Genomic DNA, 25,885 nt, shown 5'->3' with positions numbered 1-25,885 from the left:
GTAAGACCAAGTGCTTCTTGTAACATATGGGAGGCGTTAGGTGCCATTGGGAAAACAATCCACAACTGGAATAAGCCAAAGAATGTTTTGTAGAACCAATGATACTTTGTTTTAAAAGTCTCACCTGAGGTAAGCAGAATGCTATCTCTCAAAGATGTCCACATTCTAATGCCTGGGACCTGTGGAACATGGCAAAGGGGAATTAAGATTGCAGATGAAATAAAGGTTGCTAATCAGCTGACTTTAAGATAAGGTGTGCCCAATGTAGTAGTGACTTTAAATGTGGAAGAAGGGCAAAAGAGTGGGAGTCAAAGACAGATCTGAGGATGCTACATTGCTGGCTTTGAAGGTGGAGGAAGAGCAAGGAGCCAACGACTTCAGGCAGCCTCTCAAACTTGGAAAGGCAGAAAGCACATTTGCCCTCTGAGCTTCCAGGAGGAACACAGCCCTGATGGTAGCTAAATTTTAATCCAGTGAGACCCATTTTGGATTTCTGGCCTCCATCGCTATAAAGTAATACATTTGGGTTGTTTTAAGTCACCAAGTTTATGATCCCTTGTTATGGCAGCAATAGGACACTCACAGAGCATCCTTCTGGTAGTAAAAGTAAGGGCAGACATCCAAGAGAGAGATCAGGAGAAAACAACTTCTGAACAGGCTCTCTTATAATTCAATATTCTATGCCAACTAACCTCAGAATTGTACCCTCCACATCTCCAAAGGCAGCAGCCGTTGTCAGAAAAACTGTGTTAACCTATAAAGTCTCTTCTGACATAACAAATCAACCTGCTATTCTGCATGACAAATTTGAAGTTACTTTGCTTGTGAGCTAGGTATCATCATCCAAAATAGAGTATTCTTTTTTTTTTATTGATTTTTTACAGAGAGGAAGGGAGAGGGATAGAGAGTTAGAAACATCGATGAGAGAGAAACATCGATCAGCTGCCTCCTGCACACCCCCCACCGGGGATGTGCCCGCAACCAAGGTACATGCCCTTGACCGGAATCGAACCCGGGACCCCTCAGTCCGCAGGCCGACGCTCTATCCACTGAGCCAAACCGGTTTCGGCTGAAAATAGAGTATTCTTAATAGGCAGAAATCCTAACTTAATACACCTTTATATTTCTTTACACCATGTATAGACCAGGCAATCACTAAATGTGATTATTGATGGTATTGTCATAAAAACTTTGTAAAAGTTACTCCTCCAAAACTGGCCTAAATACACAATCTCAACAAAATTTTAACAAACTGAATGCACAGGTCTTTATTTATAATATAAAGGTAATATTAAAGTTTTAATCTTTTTATTCTCTGTTTTGAAATGGTGGTTTGTAGCCTAAATTAAAATTCTCACAAATCAAGGAGAAATCGAAAGATTGAAGGTAAGCAATTCTAATATTAAACTGTGAAAATAATACAATATTCTCCCAGAGTCTGAATAATATATAAATTCAGATATTATTTATCATTACTATTATGTTTATCAATCAGTTCATATTTATACATTTTGGAGATTTGTATATTCTTTGCATCAAAAATATCTAAAATTATTTTCAAGGTTGTTTATATTTTTCATCCATTCTTAGGCATCTTTAAGCTTCTGAATCACTTCCTTGCACATAAGAGAAACAAGTTTAAGAGGAGACTTTTTAAAAATGATATTGTATTTTCTAAATACAATATATTGGAGTCAGTCCAACTATCTAAAAGCATCAAATTTATAGTCATAAAGTCAATGACTTATGCAATTTTATTAGTGATCTCAAGATTAACAGCCATATAGTGTGCCTTGTTACTTAATTTTTTATATACCTCTAATGACTTTACCTGACTTTAACTTCTTTATAACAAAATTTATGTTTAGTTTATTTTTTGCTCCCACAAAATTACTAATTAGGATCACATATTTCATATAGGAATTGCTCTGTAAGTATTTGTTACATGACTTAATAAAGCAATGAAGAAAAGGCTAATTAAATGTAGCTGGAAATAGATATCATTATAAAAGGGCCACTTTTTTTTGTATAGAAAATTCAATGCCATTGTTTTAGTAAATTATTCATACTTAGTAATTTACCAAAATCAAACAGGCAGGGCATATCTTTATTCTTATCCATTTGAAATAGAAATAAGATAGCTATTAAGGTTGCTTTTATTGAAGAACCAAATCCATTACCCATATATTGAGGTTTATTTTTATTTTGTATGCTGGTAGTTCTGCACTCTAGAGCCCTTATTGGAATGAAAAGCAAATATATACATATGTTCTGTTGCGCCAGAGGGCACAAACTCTGTCTTGATTTACTCATGTGCAACTACTATTAACACTGTGAGGAATTCAGGGCAAAGTTTAGTTTATTTTTCAAAAAGGATCATATTGTTACATATTCCAAATAACACATGAACTCTTTTAGACTATAAAACCAATGATGTGCAGCCACACACATTTAGGGTACTCATTTAGTTTTTTCATTGACTAAATGTCTGACTAGTCTGATTCATGCTTTATGGCTATATTTTTAAAAGCAAGATTTGACAAAGAGAGAAATGAGGTGAATTTCTGGAGCTATTAAAGCATGAATGCAGAAATTGTAGTAAAAAAATCTAAATTGTAACACTAAAACATGGTGATTCATGTTTCAGTTTAACACTGAAACATGGGGAAATGTTGTATACACGATTTAGCTTGAAATGTACAAAAATTGTCCAGGTGTTTGAGATCATCTCGTTTGAGTGTTGTACTTGCTTCAGGTAGAGTAAGTGCTGCTTATCTGCTCTGAATTTGGAGAAGTTGAAAATATGAGGAAGTGTAGATGTAGGCCACTCAGAAGAGTTGGGAGCCAGGAAGGAAAGGTACAACAGGAGCTCTTTCTCTAGCTTACGGTTTCCTGAAGTCAAACCTTGTATTCCACTGTGAGTGAATGTTGGAAGTAGCACCTTAGACAGTCCACACATTTTGCTGTCCTTGATGATTCAGTTGAATGAATCCATAGATAGCTACAATGTCTCAAATGTGCTTATAATTTGCCCTAGTTTGTGTTGCTGAATGGTTAGAGCGCTGGCCCACACAATGAAGGGTCAAGGGTTCAATTCCCTGTCAAGAGCATGTATGCATGTATCTGGGTTACAGGTTTGTTCCCACCCAGGTTGGGGCATGTGCAGGAGGCAATCAATCAATGTGTCTCTCTCACTTCGATGTTTCTCTCTCTCTCTCTCTCTCTCTCTCTCTCTCTCTCTCTCTCTCTCTCCCCCCTCTCTCCCACCCTCCCTCCCACTCTTCCACTGTCTCTAAAAGTCAATGGAAAAAATATCCTTGGAGAGGATTAACCAAAAAAAAAGTGCTTATAAATTAATCAATATAAAAACAAATGGATGTCTCTAGTGATGCATGAAAAATTCTGTGTTTGAGTTCAAATTGTCTATCTATCAACTACAGAAAGGGGAAGACTGGGTAGAAATTTACATTTTTTTTAATGTATAAAAATTTTACTTGGCTAAACATTTAGATGATTCAAAGAATATGATAGTCAAATATACTAATACAATCAAAGAGAATGCTGTCAGAAATAGTGTACAGAACAAGGGAGGTAATCGAGGGCATAATTCTATGATAGAATCTAAACAGTTATGTTTCACCTGAGACACATAATGAAGGGACATAATTAGGTGAGCAACCTGGATGGTAAAAATTCGGACATTTAATGGATGAACAACAGAAGTTTAATCTGGAGAACAGATGTGTGTGTGTGTGTGTGTGTGTGTGTGTGCGCGCACAGGTGTGTGTGGTCCAGACATAAGTATAGACAATATGTTGATTTTTTTTTTTTATTTTTTTTTTTAGAAACAGAATGACATGATCTGGTTCACATTTAACATGATTGCTCTCCTCACCAGAGTGGACTGGGGAAAGAATGGCAGCGTGAGAGGGGAGAAAGAATGACCCAGATGAGAGATGGTTACTAATTCAGGACAATTCAAAATAGTGAAATGCTATATATTTTTGGCTTTATCATATCTTTAAAGATGAAGCCAACATGATTTGATAATATTACCTGTAGGGGGTGAAAGGTTATACACCAAGGTACTTGGCCTGAGCTATATATCTATACTAATAAAATGGTAATATGCTAATTACGATGGACATCTTCCGGACGTCCATCCAGACATCCATCTGGACAAAACCACAGTGGCTGCGAGGCCCAGGGCACAGGCAGCCGGGGGCTCAGGCAGCCGGGGGCTCAGGTAGCCGTGAGTCCCGGCAGTGGCAGCAGCAGTGGGGTGATGAGGGCGGCGCCTTCCCCTGATCAGCCAGGTTGCCTTCCACAGAGGGAGGCCAGACTGCGGCTTAGGCCCGTTCCCTGTGGGGAGCAGGCCTAAGCCGTCAGTAGGACATCCCCTGAGGAGTCCTGGACTGTGAGAGGGGGCAGGCCGGGCTGATGGACAACCCCCCCCACCCCCACCCCCCACCCCCGTGCATGAATTTTCGTGCACCGGGCCTCTAGTAATCATAATAAAATTCTAGACTTTAAAGGAACCTTAGAAACCTTCCAACCAAGCCTTTGACTCTTTTTTAAAAAATTCTTTATTGTTCAAGGTATTATATATGTCTCATGTTTCCCCCATTGACCTCCCCCTGCCCGCTCCCTCCTCCCAGCACATGTCCTCACCCCGCTACTGTCTGTGTCCGTTGGTTATGCTTATATGCATGCATACAAGTCCTTTGGTTGATCTCTTACCTCCACTACCCTCCCCCCTCCACCTTCCCTCTGAGGTTGGACGGTCTGTTTGATGTTTCTACGACTCTGGATCTATTTTTGTTCATCAGTTTATGTTGTTCATTATATTCCACAAATGAGTGAGCTCAAAGGAATCCTGTCTACAACAACCTGCTCCTGCTTGAACTCTTTCTTGACCAGCAGCTCACTATCGCACACAGCACACATCCCATTTAAGAATAGCTCTGGTTTTAAGAGCTCTTTTTCTTTCTTTTCAAAGGTATTATTATATTAATAATATAATTATTTTTAATTGACATGCAATATTATATTAGTTTCAGGCATACAACAAAAGTGATTCAATATTTATATACATTGTGAAAATGTATATAAATTAGACTTCACCACAAGAAGTCTAATTATCATCTGTCACTATACAGGGTTAATACAGTATTATTGACTATAGTCCCCATGCTGTACTTAACATCCCTGTGATTTTATAACTAAAACTTTTTTCCTTACACTAAGCCAAAGCCTGCTTCTCTGTGATGGACAAGTGTAATATTGTGATTTATAATAAGAAATATACATTTGGTCTTTGTCCCCATTTCTGAAAGAGCTCCTAAAGCCCTTGGAATTTCTTAAGCTATAAGAGCTACAAGGGTGCCTTGAATTCATAACAAACCCCTTTCAACCATACCTCAGGGTACTTTGTAAAGCACCTAAGGATGGGAGCTGGTCACCAGGGGAACCAACCACTTGATAAGAGGGTTAAGATTCTCAGTCCCATCTCCCCAACCACTGGAGAAGGGAGAGCACCAGCAATTCAGTTTAGCCCCCACTGGCTAATGATTTAATCACACGTGCAATGTAATGAAAACCCAAAAAACGGGGTTCGCGGAGCTTCCAGGCCAGTGAACCAGAAGGCTTCATGTGCCACCACGCCTGGGCCGCAAATTCCAAGGGACACAGAAGCTCTGCATTCAGGACCTTGCCCTATGTATCTCTTTTTCTGGCTGTTGATTTTTACCCTTTAATATCTTTTGTAAAAAACCAGTAATCTAGTGAGTGAACTGGGTTCCTGAGTTCTGTGAACTGATCTAACAAATTAATGAAAACGAATCGGATTTATAGCTGATCTGCCAGGTGACAACCTAGACTTGCTATTGGCATCTGAAGTCGGGGGTCTTTTGGGACTTTACCTTTAACCTGTGGAATCTGATACCACCTCCAGGTAGATAGTGTCAGAATTTATTTGAATTCTACAACACCCCACTAGTGTCTGAGATTATTTGGTGTGGGGGGAAAAAACACACACATTGGAATGGGTGTAAGAATTGTAACAAGTGAATGAGAAAAGATGAAAAACCTGTTAGGCAGGTTGGTAAGAGAAAAGGGGGGAAGAAACTGCATTTGTGTTTTCACTGCTATGTCCCCAGAATAGCATGGTATGTGTCATTAGGTATGCAATAAACATTTTTCACTGTCTGAGCCATTTGGAAGAAGAGTATTGGATCATAATGATGTGATCATATTATATTAGTTAATTATTTCTTAATGAGATTTAAAAAGAGTGACATTACAATGTTTTTTCTATCCACTATGCTTATGTGTATCTTGTTGATTTAGTGAGTTTGTATGGGCAGGTGGCGGTTTTAAACAAATGAAAAATATATTGTTTGTAGTTTATGGCTTCTTGGTGTCTTAAATCTCAGTTATATTTACGTGTACGTGCCTTTCACATAAGAAGTGATATACATATCAAATATGCAGCACTGTAGTTTGGCCGACAGTCTCGAGCATATCAGCTTAAATGTCAGCCTATTTTTTCAAACTATGGGAGAACCAAGCTACTAGAGTGCTGGGTTTAAACACCACATATTTCTATTTTATCTTTATTGTAATGAACAAGCCCTGTCTTTAGCTCCTGCTGTGCACTTTTGGAGGGTCTTCCATATGGTTGCTGTTAAGTATGTTGGCATTTTCCCAACTGTTACAATTGGGTCAGTGGGGGGGAATCTGTAGGGGCCATAAAACAAGGGTGACTGCGGCAGGGAGGAGTCTGATTACCACACACAAACAGCTTATTGCTGCTCAAGCATTCAAGCACAGCTCAGTGCCATCCATTACAACAGGCAGCCAGGGCAAACCGCCTTTCTGCCAGAGTTCACTCCAGGAAAGACCGGGTCTTGGGTGCCCAGGCCAAGTCCTCTCACAGTTTTCCCTGTTTCCTTACTACTTCTTCACCTTCCCACAGTATCTGGAATAAGTTGAGGAGTAATGCAGTTTTACCGTGCCTATTATTGTCATTCTGAGAAAGTTTTTATGAGCAAACTCTTAGGGAAATTTTAGTAGGAACTGCAGGATTGTCAGTGACCCTGAGGGCTTTCATTGCTATAAGGTGTGTGTGTGTGTGTGTGTGGGGGGGGGGGGGGGGGGGGCGCAGGGACACCGGTAGGGGAGATTGGGAAGGAAAGTCTGAATATCACAAATACTTAAAAATCCTCGAGGCATGATTCATATAGCTAGAGGTGATTGATAATATTGACACGATTATAGGAATGTCTTCCCTATCAGAAAACACGTCTGTGAAAAACAATAGGCCATTATTATTTTTATCCTGTGGAAGGCAGTGTTGCTCAAAGCACTAATACATCGGGAGGGGAAAGCTCAAAGCAAACTGAGATTCTAAATAGTGAAATAATACATTAAACTGAAATATGTGCGCGCGCGCACACACACACACAATGAAGTAAAACAATGAACTGAAAGTCCTGATCCAAAGATTGTATTTCCCATATTTATGCTTATATACACAAGGATTCTTTAAATTACTTTACCATGATATGGAGGGGAGGGGGTGCCTTTATTTCCACGGTAAAAACAATATACCGTTATATAGCATTCTAATAGGTTCACATTATAGCCATGCATTTTTCTTGAGCAACCAATATATATTTTTTAAAATAGGGTTGACGTATTTTGTCGTTCATGTTTCCAGTTGAGAACATTAAAGTGTCGCATTAAGAAAGTTGCTCCCCATTTGCTTCCTCCTCGCGCTCTCCAAGCCTAGAAGCCGATCACCAGAGCCGACCCCGGGTCCGAGCCCTGGGCCCAGGGCCGCTCGCCAGCGCTTGGGTCCGGGCCCCGCAGGGGAGGCGGCCGGCGAGCTGGGGCGGAAGGGAGCGTGCACCCCGGGACTCACTCCGCGGCGCCGCCAGGCCTGCACTTAGCGCGGTACCGACACTGACAGCTACGGGCCGACCGTAAATCAGCCGGTTCCGGACCCCCCTACACGGGTCCCAGGACGGCGGGGACCCCTGCTTCCCGCTTCCCCCGGGCGAAGGGGAAGGGGCTCAGCCAGGCTCATCTCTGCCAGAGCTCGGCACGGAACCCGCCTACAGGAAGGCCCCCGCGCCGGCCCGCGGCCCCCACGGTCAGCGACCTCCGCCCGCCCCTGCGGGATCGCGGCGCCCGGACCCCGAACGCGGGAGGACCGGGCGGCAGCTGAGGTGAGGGCAGCGGCGGCGGCTTCAGGCGACTCAGTGCGCAGGCGCGGCTCACAGCGCGCAGGCGCCGCCCAGAAGTGACTTCTCCAAAAAGTGTCTTAGTTCGCAGTCACCTGAGCGCCGGAGAGTCGGCTGCGGGAGGCGTCGCGGCTACCGCCCTCTGCGGGTCCCGCCTGGAGACCCTGCCCTCTCCGGGGGTCCTTCGGCCTCGCCTCCCCGAACCCTCCCGGGGCCTGTCCTTTCCGCCTGTCCTCTCCCGGTCGCGCACCGGACCGGGCCGAACCGGGCCGCCGGGGAGCGGTCCTTGACCATGGCGTCCTTCTTCAAGAAGAAAACCGTGGATGGTAAGTCCCAGGCCGGCCCGAAGGGGCCCAGCGCCGTGCCGCCCAGGCGTGTTTGTGGGGGTTTCGGGCCGCGATTCCCGCGGCCGCCCCTGGGGGCGGGGCTGGACCCCGGGCCCCACAGGTGACCGCCCCGGTGCGTCACTTGTCTGCTTCCTCTTCCCCTCGGACTCGCCCGCCGCAGCCTCCCCACCGGGGCGGCCAGGCTCCCTCCTTCTGATGCCACAGACCCCCGCCCCTTGTCTTCCTTCAGCGAAAGCCTGAGCAGGTGGAGGAGGCAGGATGCTGCTGGCCCTGGAGTGTCATTGGACCTGGTGACTTAGGGAATTTCTCGTTAGTGTCGTCCGTTCGGTTCGTTCTGCAGTGTGGGTCTGGGCTACTGCCCAGGAGAAACTTGTACCTGCGGAGCGGGGCGGGGCGAGGAGGGGAGGGGGGTAGACCGGCCCCCGTTATCAACAGGAACCTGGGTCTGGGCTGGTCTTGTCCTAAGAACACCCCATCAGTAGAGATGTGGAACAGTTCTTGACTCACACCAATAGAAAAAAAAAATAAAAGGAACCCAAAGGAAGTGCCTGGATTTCATATATGGATTTTTTCTCCCTTGTGTTTAACTTTAGCTATTCTAAAGCAAGAGATGTGGTGTGTGTTACCTCCATAGAAGTTTACATTTTAAGGTGCTTGCATTGTTTCAAACGTTCAGCTCAAGGTTACCCAAAGAGGAAGAAAAGTGGATGTCCAGGACTATGCAAATCGGTGTTGATACTTAGTAAGCAATGTTTGTAATGTGTTTTCACATAACACTGATGGTTGGTAGTCTTGATGTTTTCCTTGACTGCTACCAGGAATCAAATTCATTCAAGTGTTTCTCATTGCATAGTGAGTCTAGGTTGCTGCTGGTTCCACCAAAGAATCACTTCTTTGTAAGGGTCTAACTCTGCCACAAAAGGAGCAGCAGCGGCTAGACAGTGATTGGTACAAGCAGGATGCTCAATCCAGACCTGGGGCAACTCCTCCATTCTTTGTATTGACTCTTCCAATCCAAGCAAAATTATTTTGGGGAGGATAACAAAGACATCATTTTTACTCTGCCACTCCACCCTTCACTTCAACATGTAATGCCATCTTACCCCTAATAATAAATTTTTACTTACCCTGAGTGGGTGAAAAGATTTTTTTTTTTAATTTCTAGATTTTTTAATTAACTGAGACTTTTTATTAACCATTTACAATACCAGAATAACTACCAGGTTGCCTTAGGATGTAATACAATGATGTGAAGTGGGTTTTATGTGGGTTACTCCTGAGAATGTTATTTACTTAATCTTTAACGTGGCACTTTATTTTTTTCAGTGTTCCGGTACTAATATTGTGATTTTCAGGTATTATATAGTACTCCAGGGTAGGAAAAAGGTTTATTTCTTTGTTTCAGTTTTATATAATAATGAGAATTTTACTAAACAGAGAAAAGGGGTTGCATCTTTCTTACTGTGGTGTTACAAATTAATATTTTTTTAAATTTTAACATTAAAAGCCAAACTTGTTAGCTTTAATTGCTTAAGATCTGTCAAATGTCAGTTCTATATTCTCATTGCTGTGCTTCCTGGTGCTTTTAGCAATCTGATGACTATTGTGCTTGATGTATAGAGCTGAATAAAAATAAAGACAATGAGGGTGTGCACTGAGGGTGTTTAAGTGTATAGTCATTTGCAGTTGGATTAATTTATCCAAGAAATAATGTTTTTGCTAATTAGACTTATATGTGGTGGTGGTGGGGAGAAAGTCTTAAAGATTTTTGCTAGAAACTATGGTACTGATTTAAAGACCTGTATATGAATTTCTGAATATAAATTTGCCCATCATGTACATCTACTATAACTACCAAACTACATACTTGATGTTTTTTTAAATTATCATGTCAATTCAAATCACTTGATGACATCTTAATTCTAGAACTGTACTTTTATTATTTTGATACAGAGCTTTACTGAGGATTTTACTCTTTGTTTTATTAAATAGTTGTTGTGTTTTTTTTGTTTGTTTAAAAGGTATTCCTAGCAGTAATGAGGCTATATATTATGAAATGTATTTTTATGCATTTCTCCCATATTTTTGGACTCATTGACTATTGATCATAAGATATTTTACTATATGCTGTCTTTTTATCTGTTCCAGGCAGTAATGAAATTCTGATATATAAGGAAGTATGTAACTGCTTATAGATCTGGAAAATAATTGAATCTTTTTGTCTCCTTGGATTGGCTGGAACAGTTGCATGCTATATCATTAAAGATTACTGCACATGTAAATTAAAAAGGGAGACAACATACAACACTTATTACTATTCAGAGTTATGTTTAATTCATTCTTGACACAGAGATGAACAAGTCCCTGCATTGTATACTTTGTTATAGAAATTAATGAGAACTGTACCTCAGTGCCATAGAAGAGAAAGATTCTTTTGAATTTGAAATTAGAATTGAGTCCTTGTTTTTCCTTTTACTGATTTATAAGATATATGCAAATATATTAGGGTAAAGTGTTTACAGTGTGTTGTTTTTCCTTAAGTGGATGAATAGTGACCTATTTATTGGAGCTAATTATGAACCTGTAAATCAGAATGCCATGAGGACTTGTCATAAATGCACAACTAAATATGCCTCTTAAAAAGTGAAGTTCTTTACGCACTATGTAGTTTTTGTCTGTAATACTAAACTAGCAGCCCAGTGCACGATTCGTGCACCAGTGGGGTCCCTCAGCCTGGCCTGTGCACTCTTGCAATCCGGGACCCCTCAGGGGATGTAGTAGTGCGCGAAGCAGCAGGTGGCTGGGGAGGAGCCCTAGCCAGGCTGGGTGCTGTGCCTCTCCTGCTCATCCTCGTCCTGCGGCACCTGCTGCTGCAGCTCGGTAGTGCTGCCTCAGAAGCGGGAGAGACTTGTGCTGCCTCAGCAGCCCTCGCTAGCCATGAGCCTGGCGTCTGGCGCCCGTCTATCAGCTGAGCAGCGCTCCTGCTGTGGGAGCGCACTGACCACCAGGGGCAGCTCCTGCGTTGAGCGTCTGCCCTCTGGTGGTCAATGCGTGTCATAGCAACTGGTTGACCAGTCGTTCGGTCATTCAGTCACTTAGGCTTTTATATATAGATAGATATAGATATAGATATAGATATAGATATAGATATAGATATAGATATAGATAATGACAAATTTGAGGTCCTACACTAAGCCAGCACCAAGTTAGCATTTTGTATGCAGCATCTTATTATAATTCTCGCAACACCTATAAGTACTGTTATTATCCCCACTTTGTAGATGAAGAAATTGAGAGGCAAAGGACAAAGTAATTAGTCCAAGGTTACACAACTACTAAGTGGCAGAGCCAGGGCCTAATCTTTTTTAATATTATCAATGTTATTTTTTAAAATAGTTAATCCTATGGCACAGTTTAATTTTGCTGTTCTTGCTAAGTAATTGGAATTCTCAACTTTTGTTAATTATCGTGAAATGTTACCTTTTGTCAGTGAGCCAGACTGTTCTCTCAGAATGAGTGGCAGGTAGAACTTGAGTATCTAATGACGATAGAACTGGAAACAGCTCTCCTTTTCCCGATTCTCTCTTGGCCCAGTGTTTCTTAGGCAGCAGTGCCCTACCTCTTTCTGCTCTTCATCTTAACCTCTTGTAGTGATGGCTCCTATCTCCACCTCTTTATTTCTCAGATGCTCCCCATTTTACAGCAGTTTGCCTTACATCTCATGAAATTAGATTTTTGTTAAGATCATCAATTAGTACTAGATCACCAAATCCAGTGGCCATTTGTTAATGATCATCTTTTGGGTCTATGTTTTACATTTGAATCTGATAAAAATTTCTTCCTTAAAACTCTCTTGGCTCCCATGACATAATTTTCCTCATATTCCTCTTTTTCTTTCTCCTTTCAGGTTTTTGTTTTCTTTTTTCCTTCTTCCTCCTTTCCTCCCTCCCTCCCTTTAGCCTTTCCTCCCTTCCTCTAACTTACTCCTTAAATGTTAGTGTTGTATTGGTTCCAGCTTGGGCTACCATTATGCTAATTGTACATTCTCTATCTGCATGATCTTACTCAGACTCTTATTATTTTAATTATAACCTAAATCTTGTATCCCAAATTTCTTTCTCTAGGTATATTTTTCTGAGAGTTAGATCAAAACATGTAGTAGTTTGCTGAGTATTTCTACCTAGATGTCCCAAAGGACGTCAAACTAAAGAGATCCCCAACCGAATTCATCACCGTCTCCTTTAAGTCACTTCCTTCCCTGGCTTCTTCTCCTCCAGTGTTTAGGAGTTCTTGATTTTGTCCTCTACCTTCAGTTAATTACCAAGTCTGCTCCTTTTGCTTCTTAAATATTTGACACATATGATCTTCCTGTGCATTTCTTTAAATCCTTGTTGTCATTCATATCCCATTTATCCTGCACTTTACTGCATCACCTGTTTTTCTTTGCTATAGCTTCACAGCCTTTAAATCGTTCATCTGCAAAGTTGCTTGTGTGATTGATATACCTGAAATCTAGATCTTCCTATGCTACTCCTCAGTATAAACCCCTTCATTGACTCTCTGGTACCAACAGGGATCAAGTGGGTGCTTTTAATAAGGCACATATGATCTTTGATCTGCTTCTTGTCTTTCTTTTTGGTCATGTCTTTGAACATTATACTCTCCAGCTACACTGTTCTCATATTTATCTGTATATACCATACTTTGTTCACAGACATATTTTTGCTTATGATGCCTGTATGGAAAAAATTCTTTTTTCTCTTCCTCTAGCTAACCTGAATAATCTCAGGTTTGTTTTTTTTCCTTTTCTAGGAATTCTTCTCTGATGCCACCTCAAATTATGTTAAGTCCCTCACTACTTTTTTTTTTTTTTTTTTTTTAGCATCTTCTTCCTGACTTGCATTGAGCAAAACCAAAGTAGATCCTTGTGTTCTTCCAAAGTTTGCTTATGCTTGCTTATTCTAACTTTTTCAAAGTTGCAGAGTCTTCAACATAAATGAAAATATCTCTGCAGCAGTTTGTAATTTAAAGACTAAATTCCAAAAATAATAGTATTCCCTGATCCAAAGTAGTATTTCCAGTATCCAGAGCTTACTATAGCTTACATCCATATTATTGCCACTCACCTTGAACTTTAGTGCAAGTTTAGAGATAATTTGAGGGAACAGAGCTTCAAAGTCTCTGCCTCATTGGGCTGTTACCCATGTATGCTAGTTGAGTGCAGAAGCTGTAGAGTTTTGACTAAGTTGGGATAAATTTCCTATCAAGAGTTCAGTTGTGAGGCCACATTTCTAATAGCTCAAGAGGGAATTAAATCTACCACGTATATAAACTGAATTCCCTCCAGAAACATATCTGCTTTCTTCCAAATAAAAAAACAATATTCTCATGGTGCTGCCTAGAGTACCCAAATCTTTCATAGGGTGATGGGTGTTCCCTTAGGGCTTATTATTTTGAGTATTTAAAAACTCAGATTATACTTTCTACTTGGCTCCTACATTCTTGGCACACTAAAATATTATTATTATTATTATTATTATTATTATTATTATTACTAGAGGCCCTGTGTACGAATTTCGTGCACGGGGGGTGGGGGGGTGTCCCTCAGCCCAGCCTGCACCCTCTCCAATCTGGGACCCCTCGAGGGATGTCCGACTGCCCGTTTAGGCCCGATCCCGGTAGGATCGGGCCTAAACGGGCAGTCGGACATCCTCACAATCCAGGACTGCTGGCTCCCAACTGCTTGCCTGCCTGCCTTCCTGACTGCCCCTAACCCCTTCTGCCTGCCAGCCTGATCACCCCCTAACCACTCCCCTGCCAGCCTGATTGATGCCTAACTGCTCCCCTGCTAGCCTGCTTGCCCCTAATTGCCCTCCCCTGTAGGCCTGGTCACCCTTAAATGCCCTCCCCTACAGGCCTGGTCACCCCTAACTGCCCTCCCCTGCAGGTCTGGTCCCCCCCAACTGCTCTCCCCTGTAGGCCTGGGTCCCCCCCCCAACTGCCCTCCCTACAGGCCCGGTCGCCCCCAACTTCCCTCCTCTGCCGGTCTGGTCAACCCTAACTGCCCTCCCCTGCAGGCTTGATCGCCCCCAACTGCCCTCCCTTGCAGTCCTGGTCCCTCCCAACTTCCCTCCCCTGCTGGCCATCTTGTGGTGACCATCTTGTGTCCACATGGGGGCACCCATCTTGTGTGTTGGAGTGATGGTCAATTTGCATATTACTCTTTTATTAGATAGTATTATTATTGCTTGTGGGATTCAGGAGCACAGTATAGTCTTCCTAGAATTTTTTCTGAGCAAAGGTCTCCATACTTTTAGAATGGATATTTCTGGAAAAAGTTTCCCTGTGTATTTCTCCATCCCTATCATGATACCAAAGACTTGTATTTCTTTTCATGCTACTGTTACTTACCTTCAAGTCCAGGTGTCTGTGAGACATGATCTTTCCCTCTCATTTCCCCTACTCGTTTAAGCTGAAAAATGACCGTGGACCATTTTCTGAACTTAAGCTGTTCTTGAAGGCAGGGCCAGAGCCTGTGTCTTTAAGAACCAAATGTAACCTAAAGATTTGCTCATAGTTGGCCCATCTAAATACTTTCCTTCAGCTGTCCAAAAACCGATATTTTAAAAATAGTAATAAATTCGTTTCAATTCCTCAGGGCTTGAGTGACTTTTGAGAGTTTACTGGTAAGGGAAAAAACAACAACACATTCCTTTTTACTTCCTTTTATGCCACCATAGGGCTAGATTCTCCTGTTTTCTCTTTAGTGTTGTACATCTTCTTTCCAAGCAAGTTCTGCTGAGTTTTCCAACTTTAGCCTAGTTCTTAAGTGAATCCTTGGCTCCCTGGACCATCTTACATAATAAAAAGGTAATATTTAAATTACCATCACTCCGCTACGCCCACGATTGGGCCAGCGGGAGACACAGGGGGCGGGACTCGGGGTGGCTGGGTGGTGATTGGGCCGGCAGGACACTGAGCTCGCGTTGCCAGCGGTGACGCTAGCTCAGCGTCTGCGCCATGGCTGTGCTGCGCCACAGACAGGCCTCTGGGGCAGCGAGCCGAGCCGGCGTTTTGGAGGTTTGGAGGCGGCGGGGGGGGGGGGGGGGGGGGGGCGGGCGGCGCGGCTCCCCGGGGAGGAGTCTCGCGGCAGTTGGGCCGCAGGAGCACGTGGCGGCGGCCCCAGCCTTCCTGGGCGGGAGGCAAAGGCAAGACCCCGGCCTGGGCTCCTGCCGCAGGAGGACCACGCCCCCGCCCCGCCTCGCCCTAGGGGCCCAGGGACTTCGGAGCTGCCGACCAGCGGACAGACAGCTTACACGTGCATGATTAAATCATGCACTGGGCTTCTAGTATGTAGAGTAAAGCTGTTGGCATGATCTTCCACTGTTCTTTCTGTTTCCCATAGTGTTTTTTTGTTTTTGTTTTTATTTTTTCTTTACCATGTATCAAAACTGGTTTATTAAGTTGATACCATTTCTCCCTGATTTCTGAGATACCATTTCCAAAGCCTGAGAAATGAATTTACTTTGCATATGAAATTCTTATTCCTCCTCACCTACTCTTTCATTGTCATTTTCCTTCTGGCTTTGAATAAATTTGGTTCCTAGAGCCAGCATTTTCTAGGTACTGATCTTTCTTACCCCTTACCCTTTGAGCTGGTACCATTTTTGCAGCCCCCATCTACAGAAGAAGATTGCACATGCCCACATAATCAGGACTACTTTCTACCTTATTGTTCATCGGTGAGCTCCACCATGCTTGCTTTTCCTGAACTCACACTCCTGGCTCTTGTTTTTACTGTCATGATCAGGGTTTCTCAAATTCCCATTATCCCACAATACCAGTGCCACTATACCCACTATTTCCAGTGGTACCAGCTGATGCAGAGCTTGTAGATCAATCTAAAGGGGGAGTTCCCTCCCCACTTGGGATCTGGGTACCAAAAACCAATTAACAGAAATGGTAAAGCAGGATGTGGGAATATTTTGCGCTCCTATTTTGTGCATGTGATGGTTAGATTCAAGATAATTGATAGAAATAAAGTTGCATAAATCAAAATGATTTTTCCTAAAGAATACATTTAAAAGCAGAAAATATGATGTATTAGATTAAAAAGTCCATCATGACCTTAAAGGACAAAAACCCAGTATATGGTAGAGTAGATGCTGTCTAATAGACGAGCTGACTTCCCACTGAGTGGTATAATCTGCGTGTTGTGCCTCATGCTCATGAGATAGTAATCCTGAACTGCCCTACAAGCTTGAGACAGCCCACCCCCCACCCCCGCCTCAAGAGATAGACACTTAAGACAATATTCCCCGCAGATTAATGAATGTCCATATTTACAGTTGATAATTACTTTTTTTCTTTAATCCTCAAATGAGCAAATTGTATGTAAATGAGCATGGTGTAAAAGGACAGCCATAATTCAAGTTGGTCCTTGGCCTCAGACCTCACTAGGGAGGCCCTTTAGATTTGTTTTTAATTTTCAGCTTTCTTTTTTCCTTTTCTGTAAGCAGATAGACCTTACTGACTTAGAGTCAAAGAAAGCAGAAGGACCTGTTCTGTCTATGTCTTCCTATGTCCAAAATTTAAGTCTGAGGCCTTATTACTCTAGTGCATGCATGTGTTATCTGGTTCAGTACTAAGAGTCTTAAAGGCTTGAGACAGGCTTTTGTTGCCAAGAGTGGCCTGCGTGGTTTTCTCTAAGTGTTGTGCTGGGTATAGGGCAGGGAGGGTGGTGGCAGGGACAGCCCCAGACCCTTTTTACCTCATCAAATGGTGACAGAACACACCATAGGTGTCCCTCTGACATTTTCAGTTTAAGTTTTCTGTTACACCTACTGTGAAGTGCTTCACAACAGCCCACAAGCTAGATGAAGTGTTGGAGTATAAGGATTCAGGGAATGCTCTTTTACCTGGAGAGGGAAGCAAAGGATCAGCAGGGGAGCAGGATGGACAGGAGCCAAGCTCCTAGATGACAGAAGTACCCTGTACATGTTGCTGTCATTGTCGGGACTCAATGAAAAGAGGGGAAAGCATTGATTATTTCAATGCTCCATTTTTTCCATTGTAGAACAATATCTATCATAGTTCAAGTTTTACTGTTAATATCATCTTTCTTCCTTGATAGCCAATATATTTTATGATACATTTTAAAGGAATATGTTTAATTATTTTACATTTCACTATATATGTTTATACTCATTTAGGTCACTGTTAATTAACATATTGGGATAATAGTTGGCATGAAGTAAGGTGGAAATACAAATGGGTAAATAAATAAAATACATGCATTCCCTCCTCTTAAAGAACTTGTAATTTGGGAAAGAAATCAGACCTACTAAGAAATAAATATAATGGAAAATAAACTTGGCCTTAAAAACATGAGGAAAGTGCCTTAGAACCTTTCCTCATGTTATTCCTTCTGAATTATCTAGAAGACAAAATCATTAAATGTGGGTTTAGTGTAGAGATTATTTTTTAAAAATTAAAGAGCAATTTGTTTGTTTTATAGGATATACCTATCATTTCATATGAAAAATATTTTACTACCTTTTTCTACTTACCATAATGTGTTTTAAAATATTACGACTGTGTTTTAGTGGATAACATTATATGCTTTCAGTTTATAGCTTAGAACTGTTTAAATATTAATAGGCCTATTAACAATAGGCTGTGGAATTTGCAGTAGTTAATTTTCTTTATTTTCCTTCTCTAATATACAGTGACAGTTATGGTACACATATTTACATAAAATTAAGAAAGGGGAAGTAAAACTATTTGATTAAATTATGTTTTGTTAAAATTTCATGTCATGAAACTGTTTTGTTTTTATTGTTGACACTATTACAGATTTCCCCCATTCCATCCCCCTTTGCCCACTTCATGATATTTGGTTTTTCAACAAAGATATCTATAATCTTTACTCTGATTCTTTGACACTAACTGCGTGTATCCAACAATTCAGTTAAATTGTAACACTATCCATCTGGAGTTAGCACAGACTCTACAGGTTAAGGGCTCAGTCCCACAAGACTGTCCTCACTTAATCTTCCAGGAACAAGTCCCAGGTTGCTACCATTACTTCTGACCAACTTGTAATAAATTCAGGTGTCACCACAACTCCCTCCTCACATTTGAGAATCATTAGAAAAACTCTCAGAACTCAGGAAAGTGCTTTACTTACTATTACTGGTTTGTTATAAGGATAAAACTCAAGAATAATTGGTCAAATGGAAGGAAGGTATTGAGGGGGTGGGAGAAAGTGCTTCCATGCTCTGTCTGGGCATGCCACCTTCCCAGCCTGTCCATTTGTTCGCCAACCCAGATGCTCTACCAATCTCTTTGTTCAAGGCCACTCCCCTCTCCTGAGGGGTGACGCTGAAAGTTCTCACCCTCTAATCAAGTATTTGATCTTCTGGTAACTAGCCCCATCCTGACACTGTCTAAGGGCCCCCCTTCCTGAGTCAAAAGATATTTCTATCACTCAGGAAATTCCCAGGATTATATAAGCTCTGTTCCAGGAACTCAGGACAAAGATACATACTAGTATATTTGTGTGTGTGTGTGTGTGTGTGTGTGTGTGTGTGTGTGTGTGTGTGTATTCATTATACATCCTAGTAATGAAAAAGTATGTATTACTAGAGGCCCGGTGCACGAAATCCGTGCACGGAGGGGGGTTGTCCCTCAGCCCAGCCTGTACCCTCTCCAATCTGGGACCCCTCAATGGGTGTCCGACTGCCCGTTTAGGCCCGATCCTAAACGGGCAGTCGGACATCCCTCTCACAATCCAGGACTGCTGGCTCCCAACTGCTTGCCTGCCTGCCTTCCTGATTGCCCCTAACCACTTCTGCCTGCCAGCCTGATCACCCCCTAACCACTCCACTGCCAGCCTGTTTGCCCCCAACTTCCCTCCTCTGCCGGCCTGGTCACTCCTAACTGCCCTCTCCTGCAGGGTTGATCACCTCCAACTGCCCTCCCTTGCAGGCCTGGTCCCTCTCAACTGCCCTCCCTTGCAGGCCTGGTCCTTTTCAACTGCCCTCCCTTGCAGGCCGGTTGCCTCCCAACTGCCCTCTCCTGCTGGCCATCTTGTGATGGCCATCTTGTGTCCACATGGGGGCAGGATCTTTGACCACATGAGGGCAGCTATATTGTGTGTTGCAGTGATGATCAATCTGCATATTACTCTTTTATTAGATAGGATAGAGGCCTGGTACAGGGGTGGGGGCCAGCTGGTTTGCCCTGAAGGGTGTCCCTGATCAGGGTGGGGTTGCCTTGGGGCATGGGGCGGCCTGAGCGAGGGGCCTGTGGTGGTTTGCAGGCCGGCCACGCCCCCTGGCAACCCAAGCGGAGGCCCTGGTATCTGGAATTTATTTTCCTTCTACAATTGAAACTTTGTAGCCTGGAGCGGAGCCAAGCCTGGGGCACCCTCTGCTCAGCCGGCAGCCATTTGTGTTGGGGTTATAATTGAAACTTTGTAGCCTTAAGCGGAGGCCTGGGCTCGGCCAGGGTGTGCGGAAAGCTTTGCTTCCCCTGTTGCTGCCGGCAACCCTGGCCTGCTCTCTCAAGCTCCATTCTGCCGCCATTTCTTTTTGAATTTGTTTACCTTCTATAATTGAAACTTTGTAGCTTGAGTGGAGGCTTAGGCCTGGCAAGGGCAGGCAGAAAGCTTGGCTTCTTCTGTTACCTAGGAAACCTTGCTCTCTGTGGCTGTAGCCATCTTGGTTGGGTTAATTTGCATACTTGCTCTGATTGGATGGGGGCGTGGTTTGTGGGTGTGTCGGAGGTATGGTCAATTTGCATATTTGTCTATTATTGGGTAGGATTAGAATTCTAGATCTGAGCAATCAAGGCTTCAGCAATTGCTTTGCACCTGTGTCAACAATCTGGCCACAATTTAACTTATTAAACTTAATAATATGATGGATTCTTTTATTGCTTAGTATTCTTGTAACCTTAGACCAGTGGTTCCCAACGTGGGGCACACGCCCCACAGGGGGGCAATTTGATTTTTAAGGGGGGCAATTTGAAAATGAGTTATTAACAGTGAATTTTTTGCATTTCTTGTGGTTCTAGGGGCCTCATATACAGTATATAAATATATATTGTGATATATTTATGCATATCATTTCTCTATGTTTTGAAACTTTGCTATTTTTTCATATCACTTAATATTATTATTATTTTTTTAACAATTTCTTAGTGATTTTTTCCTCAGTATTTCAACTGTCCTTTCGTTCTTTTATTTTTCTCTTTCATGGATGCCATGTCCTTTGGAAGCTTGTTTAGACCAAGTTAATGGCCTTTTAGGCTTATTAGGAGTTCAGTTTTTGAATAATAAGAATTATATGTCATGGTGGGGGGGACATTAGGATTTTAGAGATGCTTAGGGGGGCATGGCCAAAAAAGGTTGGGAATCACTGCTTTAGACCATCATCACTATCTCAATACTTTGTCTTATACTAAAAACTAGGGGGTTTTTAGTACACAAAGGGGTTATATTTCAAAAGTTCATTTGTAATTTCACAGTTTTAAATTTAGAGCATATTTTTTATTGAAACAGTAGGGTAAATGGTAAATGTTTTCATACCAATAAGAAAATAACAAACAAAACTGTGAGTGTTTGAGTATTAAGGATGAAAAGGCTTATGATTTTTTTTTAAAGAAAAAGAAATGAGAGCTTTCTTTGCTGTTTTGTTTAGTCTATAGATATCAGAAGAAAGATATTACGTGTTGTAGACTGAATTGTGCCCCCCCCCCCAAGTTCATATGTTGGACCCCTAACCCCTTTGTGACTATATTTGGAGATAGGGTCTTTTTAAAGAGGTAATTGAGATTCCATAAGGTAATGATGCTGAGCCCTAATCCAATAGAACAGGTGTCCTTATAAGAGACAGAGATACCAGGGATGGGCACACAGAGAAAAGGCCATATGAGGATACAGCAAGAAGTCAGTTAAATACAAGCCAAAAAGAGAGGCTTCGATAGAAATCATATCTGCCAACACCTTGATCTTGGCCTTCCAGCCTCCAGAATTGATAAAATAAATTTCTGTTGTTTAAGCCACCTAGACTGTGGGGTTTTTAATGACAGCACTAGCAAACTAATAAATCATATTGTTTTAGAATAGGATTTCAGCCAATGCTCTGTGGAACATTAGTATCTAGGAAATGTTAATAGAGATTTCTTAAAAGGAATTCTTGGTTTAATAAATTTGGAAAATAATCTATAATATATTCTTTTCTTAAGGATTTACAGTGTGTATTCATATGTTAAACATACTTAGAAGCTTGAACTAAATAAATCTGTGTTTTTTTTCAACTTCAACATTTCCCAAATATATTTGTCTACAGAATGTCCCTCTTTTGGTTGAATGAATTGTGCATTTCCCATCCAGAAGAAAGAGGCTGTAGGGGAGAGACATATGCCTCTTCATCTCCCTTAAAGATATAGTATGGCTTTATATTTCTATGTATAAGGAACATATAGAATGTGTTCTTAGTAAAACCTGAGCAAGAGATGTTTGCTGATATAACTTAGCTGAAAAGCAGAGTAAGCAAAGAAGGGGAAATGGATATCTTGTATGTAGGATATAGGAGCTCTGGCATCTTATTTTAACTTTTATTTAGAAAGTCATTATAATTGATCAGTTAAATTTTATATAATGACTAATGTTTTTCATTTAGTTTGAAATACTGTATATTTTTATTGATATGGATCTATATTTATAAGGATTATGTCTCTGATAACTTTATTTCTTATTTACCCAAAAAACATCACAGCAGCATAATGCAGTAGTTAAAATCTTAGGCCATGGTATTAGACCATTTGTATATGAATCCTAGCACTTTTTCTCCCTTGGGCAGATTATCTCACCAGATATATCCTCCTCTGAAATAAGTGTGAAAATAGTATCTAACTACCTTTTGGGGTTATTGTGAAGCACTTGCTATACTGTCTATTACTCAGTATTATTTTTATTCTGAGAAAAGTTACACTCTACACAGAAATGTGTAGAACATAAGTTGTGATGCTCCATCATTACAAAGGATAGTGGTTGCTGGCTTTGTTGCTATGTTAGTTGAGGTGAAGCTCACATAATGTTAACCATTTTAAAGTGAACAGGTCAGTGGCATTTAATACATTCACAGTGGTGTATGACCATTACCTCTAGTTCCAAGACATTTTCATCACTTCAGAATGAAGCCCTGCACCCATTAAGCAGTGACTCATCATTCCCACTCTCCCCAACCCTGGCAAATACCAATCTGTTTTTCTGTATTTATGAATTTCTCTATTCTGGATAGTCCATATGGGTATAATCATAAAATGTGACCATTTATATCTGGCTTCTTTCACTTAGCATAACATTTTTGAGGTTTATCTATGTTATGGAACTATCAGTACTTTGTTTCTTTTTATAAGTAAACTGGTGACCCGGTGCATGGATTCGAATGTGCACATTGAAAGAAAATTAATTAGAAGGTGGCCGGCGGGGCAGGACTGGGAGCTAACCTCCTGCGGTCCCTCCCTGGCTTCTGCAGAGTGAACGGGGTCCCTCCAGCAGGTGGGGTCCCTTGTCCTGGCCTGAGGTGATCAGGCCGAAACGGACTCTCTGATATCCCCCAAAGGGGTCCCAGAATGCGAGAGGGCACTCTGCAAAGTTTCTGTTGTACAGGATGTGGAACGCAAATGCAGGAGCTGCCCCTTGGTGGTTAGTGCGCTCCCACAGGGGGAGCACCGCTCAGCCAGAAGCCGGGCTCATGGCTGGCGAGCGCAGCAGCGTGGTGGGAGCCTCTCCCACCTCTGTGGCAGCATTAAGGAACAGCGAGCCAAGTGGTAAGGAGCAGCGAGCAGGCGGGCGGTAAGGAGCGAGGGCTCCCGGACATCCCCCGAGGGCTCCCAAACTGCGAGAGGGCGCAGGCCGAACTGAGCCCCTCCCCTCCCCCAGTGCATGAATTTCGTGCACCGGGCCTCTAGTATATAGATAATATTCCATTATACATATGTATATACTATACATATGGATCTCCTGCGGGATTGGGCCTACACCGGCAGTTGGACATCCCTCTCACAATCCGGGACTGCTGGCTCCTAACTGCTCGCCTGCCTGCCTGCCTCATTGCCCCTAACCGCTTCTGCCTGCCAGCCTGATTGCCCCCTTAACCACTCCCATGCCGGCCTGATTGACGCCTAACTGCTCCCTTGCCGGCCCATTCACCCCTAACTGCCCTCCCCTGCCGGCTTGATAGCCCCCAACTGCCCTCCCCTGCTGGCCAGATTGCCCCCAACTGCCCTCCCCTGCCGGCCTGATCGCCCACAACTGCCCTGTCCTGCTGCAACCCGCCTCCTCCGCCGGGACCCGCCTCCTCCGCATGAGGCAATGGCGGAGATGCCAGGACCGGCCTCCTCCATGCCACGTGGAGCCGTGGGACCCCCAGGCCTCACAGCGCAGAGCAGCTGCCAGGCCCCACCTCCGCTGTGCACACGGCCATCTTGTGACAGCCATCTTGAAGTGGCCATCTTTGTGGTGGCCATCTTGTGACGATATTGCACATGAGGGCGCAAGGACCACCTAAGCTTTTATTAGTATAGATATCACAATTTGTTTATTCATTCATCTGTTCATGGATATACGGGTTGTTTCCACCTTTTGGCTATTGTGAATAGTACTGCTATGAACATTTGTGTATAAGTATTTGTTTAAGTACCTGTTTGAATTCTTTGGGTAAATACCTATGAGTGGAATTGTTGGGTCATATGGTAATTTTATGTTTTTTAACTTTTTGAGGAACCACCAAACTGTTATCCACAGGGGCTGAAATAATTTACATTCCTATAAGCAATGTACAAGGGTACCAATCTCTATATCCTCACCAATACTTGCTGTTTTCCCTTTTTATTTCTGATTATAGCCATTATGGTGGATGTAAACTGGTATCGCATTTTCCTAATAGTTAATGGTATTGACTACCTTTTTCATGTGTTTATTGGCCTTTTGTATATTTTCAGAGAGATGTCTATTTAAATCCTTCACCCAGTTTTAAGGGGGTTGTTTGTCTTTGTTTTTTGAGTTATAAGAGTTCTTTATATATTCTGGAAAATAGGCTCCTACCATAAATACACTGAGTGGCCAGATTATTATGATCTCTGAATGCATAATAATCTGGCCACTCCATGTACATCCTATATAATAATCCTATATAATAAAAGGCTAATATGCAAATTGTCCCCTCGACCAGGAGTTCGACCAGCAGGCAGGCTGGCCAACTGCCCATGTCCCCTCCCCGTGGCCAGGCTGGGCGGCCCCCACCCATGCACGAATTTATGCACTGGGCCTCTAATATACATCCACACTGAGTGGCCAGATTATTATGCGTTCACAGATCATAATAATCTGGCCACTCAGTGTATAAGATGCATATATTTTGTTCCATTCTGTATATTGTCTTTTTAGTTGATAATGTTCTCTGATACACACAAGTTTTAATTTTCATATAGTCCCATTTATCTATTTTTTCTTTTGTTGCTTATGCTTTTAGTGTCTGTCGTATTTAAGAACCTATGGCCAAATACCAGATCATGCAGATTTACTCCTATGTATTCGTCTAAGAGTCCTATGATTTTAACTCTTAAATTTGGATCATTAATCTTTTTTTTTTTTGAGTTAATTTCTATATGTGGTGTGTTGCAGGAGTCCAGTTTCATTCTTTTTCATCCAGTTTCCCATCACTGTTTGCTGATAAAACTATTCTTTCTGTTGTTGTTTTAAAATCTATCTCTTCAATAAAAATTTTCTCTAGTGAAGTGATTAAGATCACTGGTTCTGGAGACAGAACACTTAGGTCCAAATCTGGCATTACTGCTTATTCCCTGTGACCTTAGGCAAGTTTTTTAAACTTCCTAATAGTCAACTTTCTTATATACAAAATAATAGAAAATCAACTCCCTAGCATTATTATGAACATTATATTGTATAATATTTGTAAAACAGTTAAAAGATTCCTGACAATGATAGATCAGTTTTAGTAAGAATTACCATCCATATCTGAGATCCTTTGAAGTAATCACTGTCCTATATAATAAAAGGCTAATATACAAATCGACCAAACAGCAGAACGACCGGTCGCTATGATGCACACTGACCACCAGGGGGCAGACGCTCAACGCAGGAGCTGCCCCCTGGTGGTCAGTGTGCTCCCACAGGGGGAGTGCCACTGAGCCAGAAGCCAGACTTGCCAGTGGGCTCACAGCCAGCGAGCACAGCGGCAGTGACAAGAGCCTCTCCTG

At 42.3% G+C, this 25,885-nt stretch overlaps 1 protein-coding gene across 3 annotated transcripts in view; it reads left to right on the top strand.

The window, feature by feature from the left end:
* Window positions 1-8,299: 8,299 nt before the first annotated feature.
* CHMP2B (charged multivesicular body protein 2B) overlaps window positions 8,300-25,885 on the top strand; it is a 40,605-nt gene continuing 23,019 nt past the window's right edge. For 2 of the 3 annotated variants that reach the window (XM_079767214.1, XM_079767213.1), the window contains exon 1: window positions 8,300-8,572. In XM_079767214.1, coding sequence (XP_079623340.1) covers window positions 8,570-8,572 — 3 coding nt within the window. In that variant the 5' untranslated portion in view covers window positions 8,300-8,569. Of the gene's footprint in view, window positions 8,573-8,836; window positions 8,884-9,186; window positions 9,336-25,885 lie in introns of those variants that run through there. The other variant, XM_079767212.1, reaches the window with a different exon arrangement.

The sequence above is a fragment of the Cnephaeus nilssonii genome, assembly GCF_951640355.1.
Source record: "Cnephaeus nilssonii genome assembly, chromosome: 3".
NCBI lineage: Eukaryota > Metazoa > Chordata > Mammalia > Chiroptera > Vespertilionidae > Cnephaeus > Cnephaeus nilssonii.
Note: the sequence above shows the minus strand (reverse complement) of the source record. Positions and strands in the feature narration are given on the sequence as shown.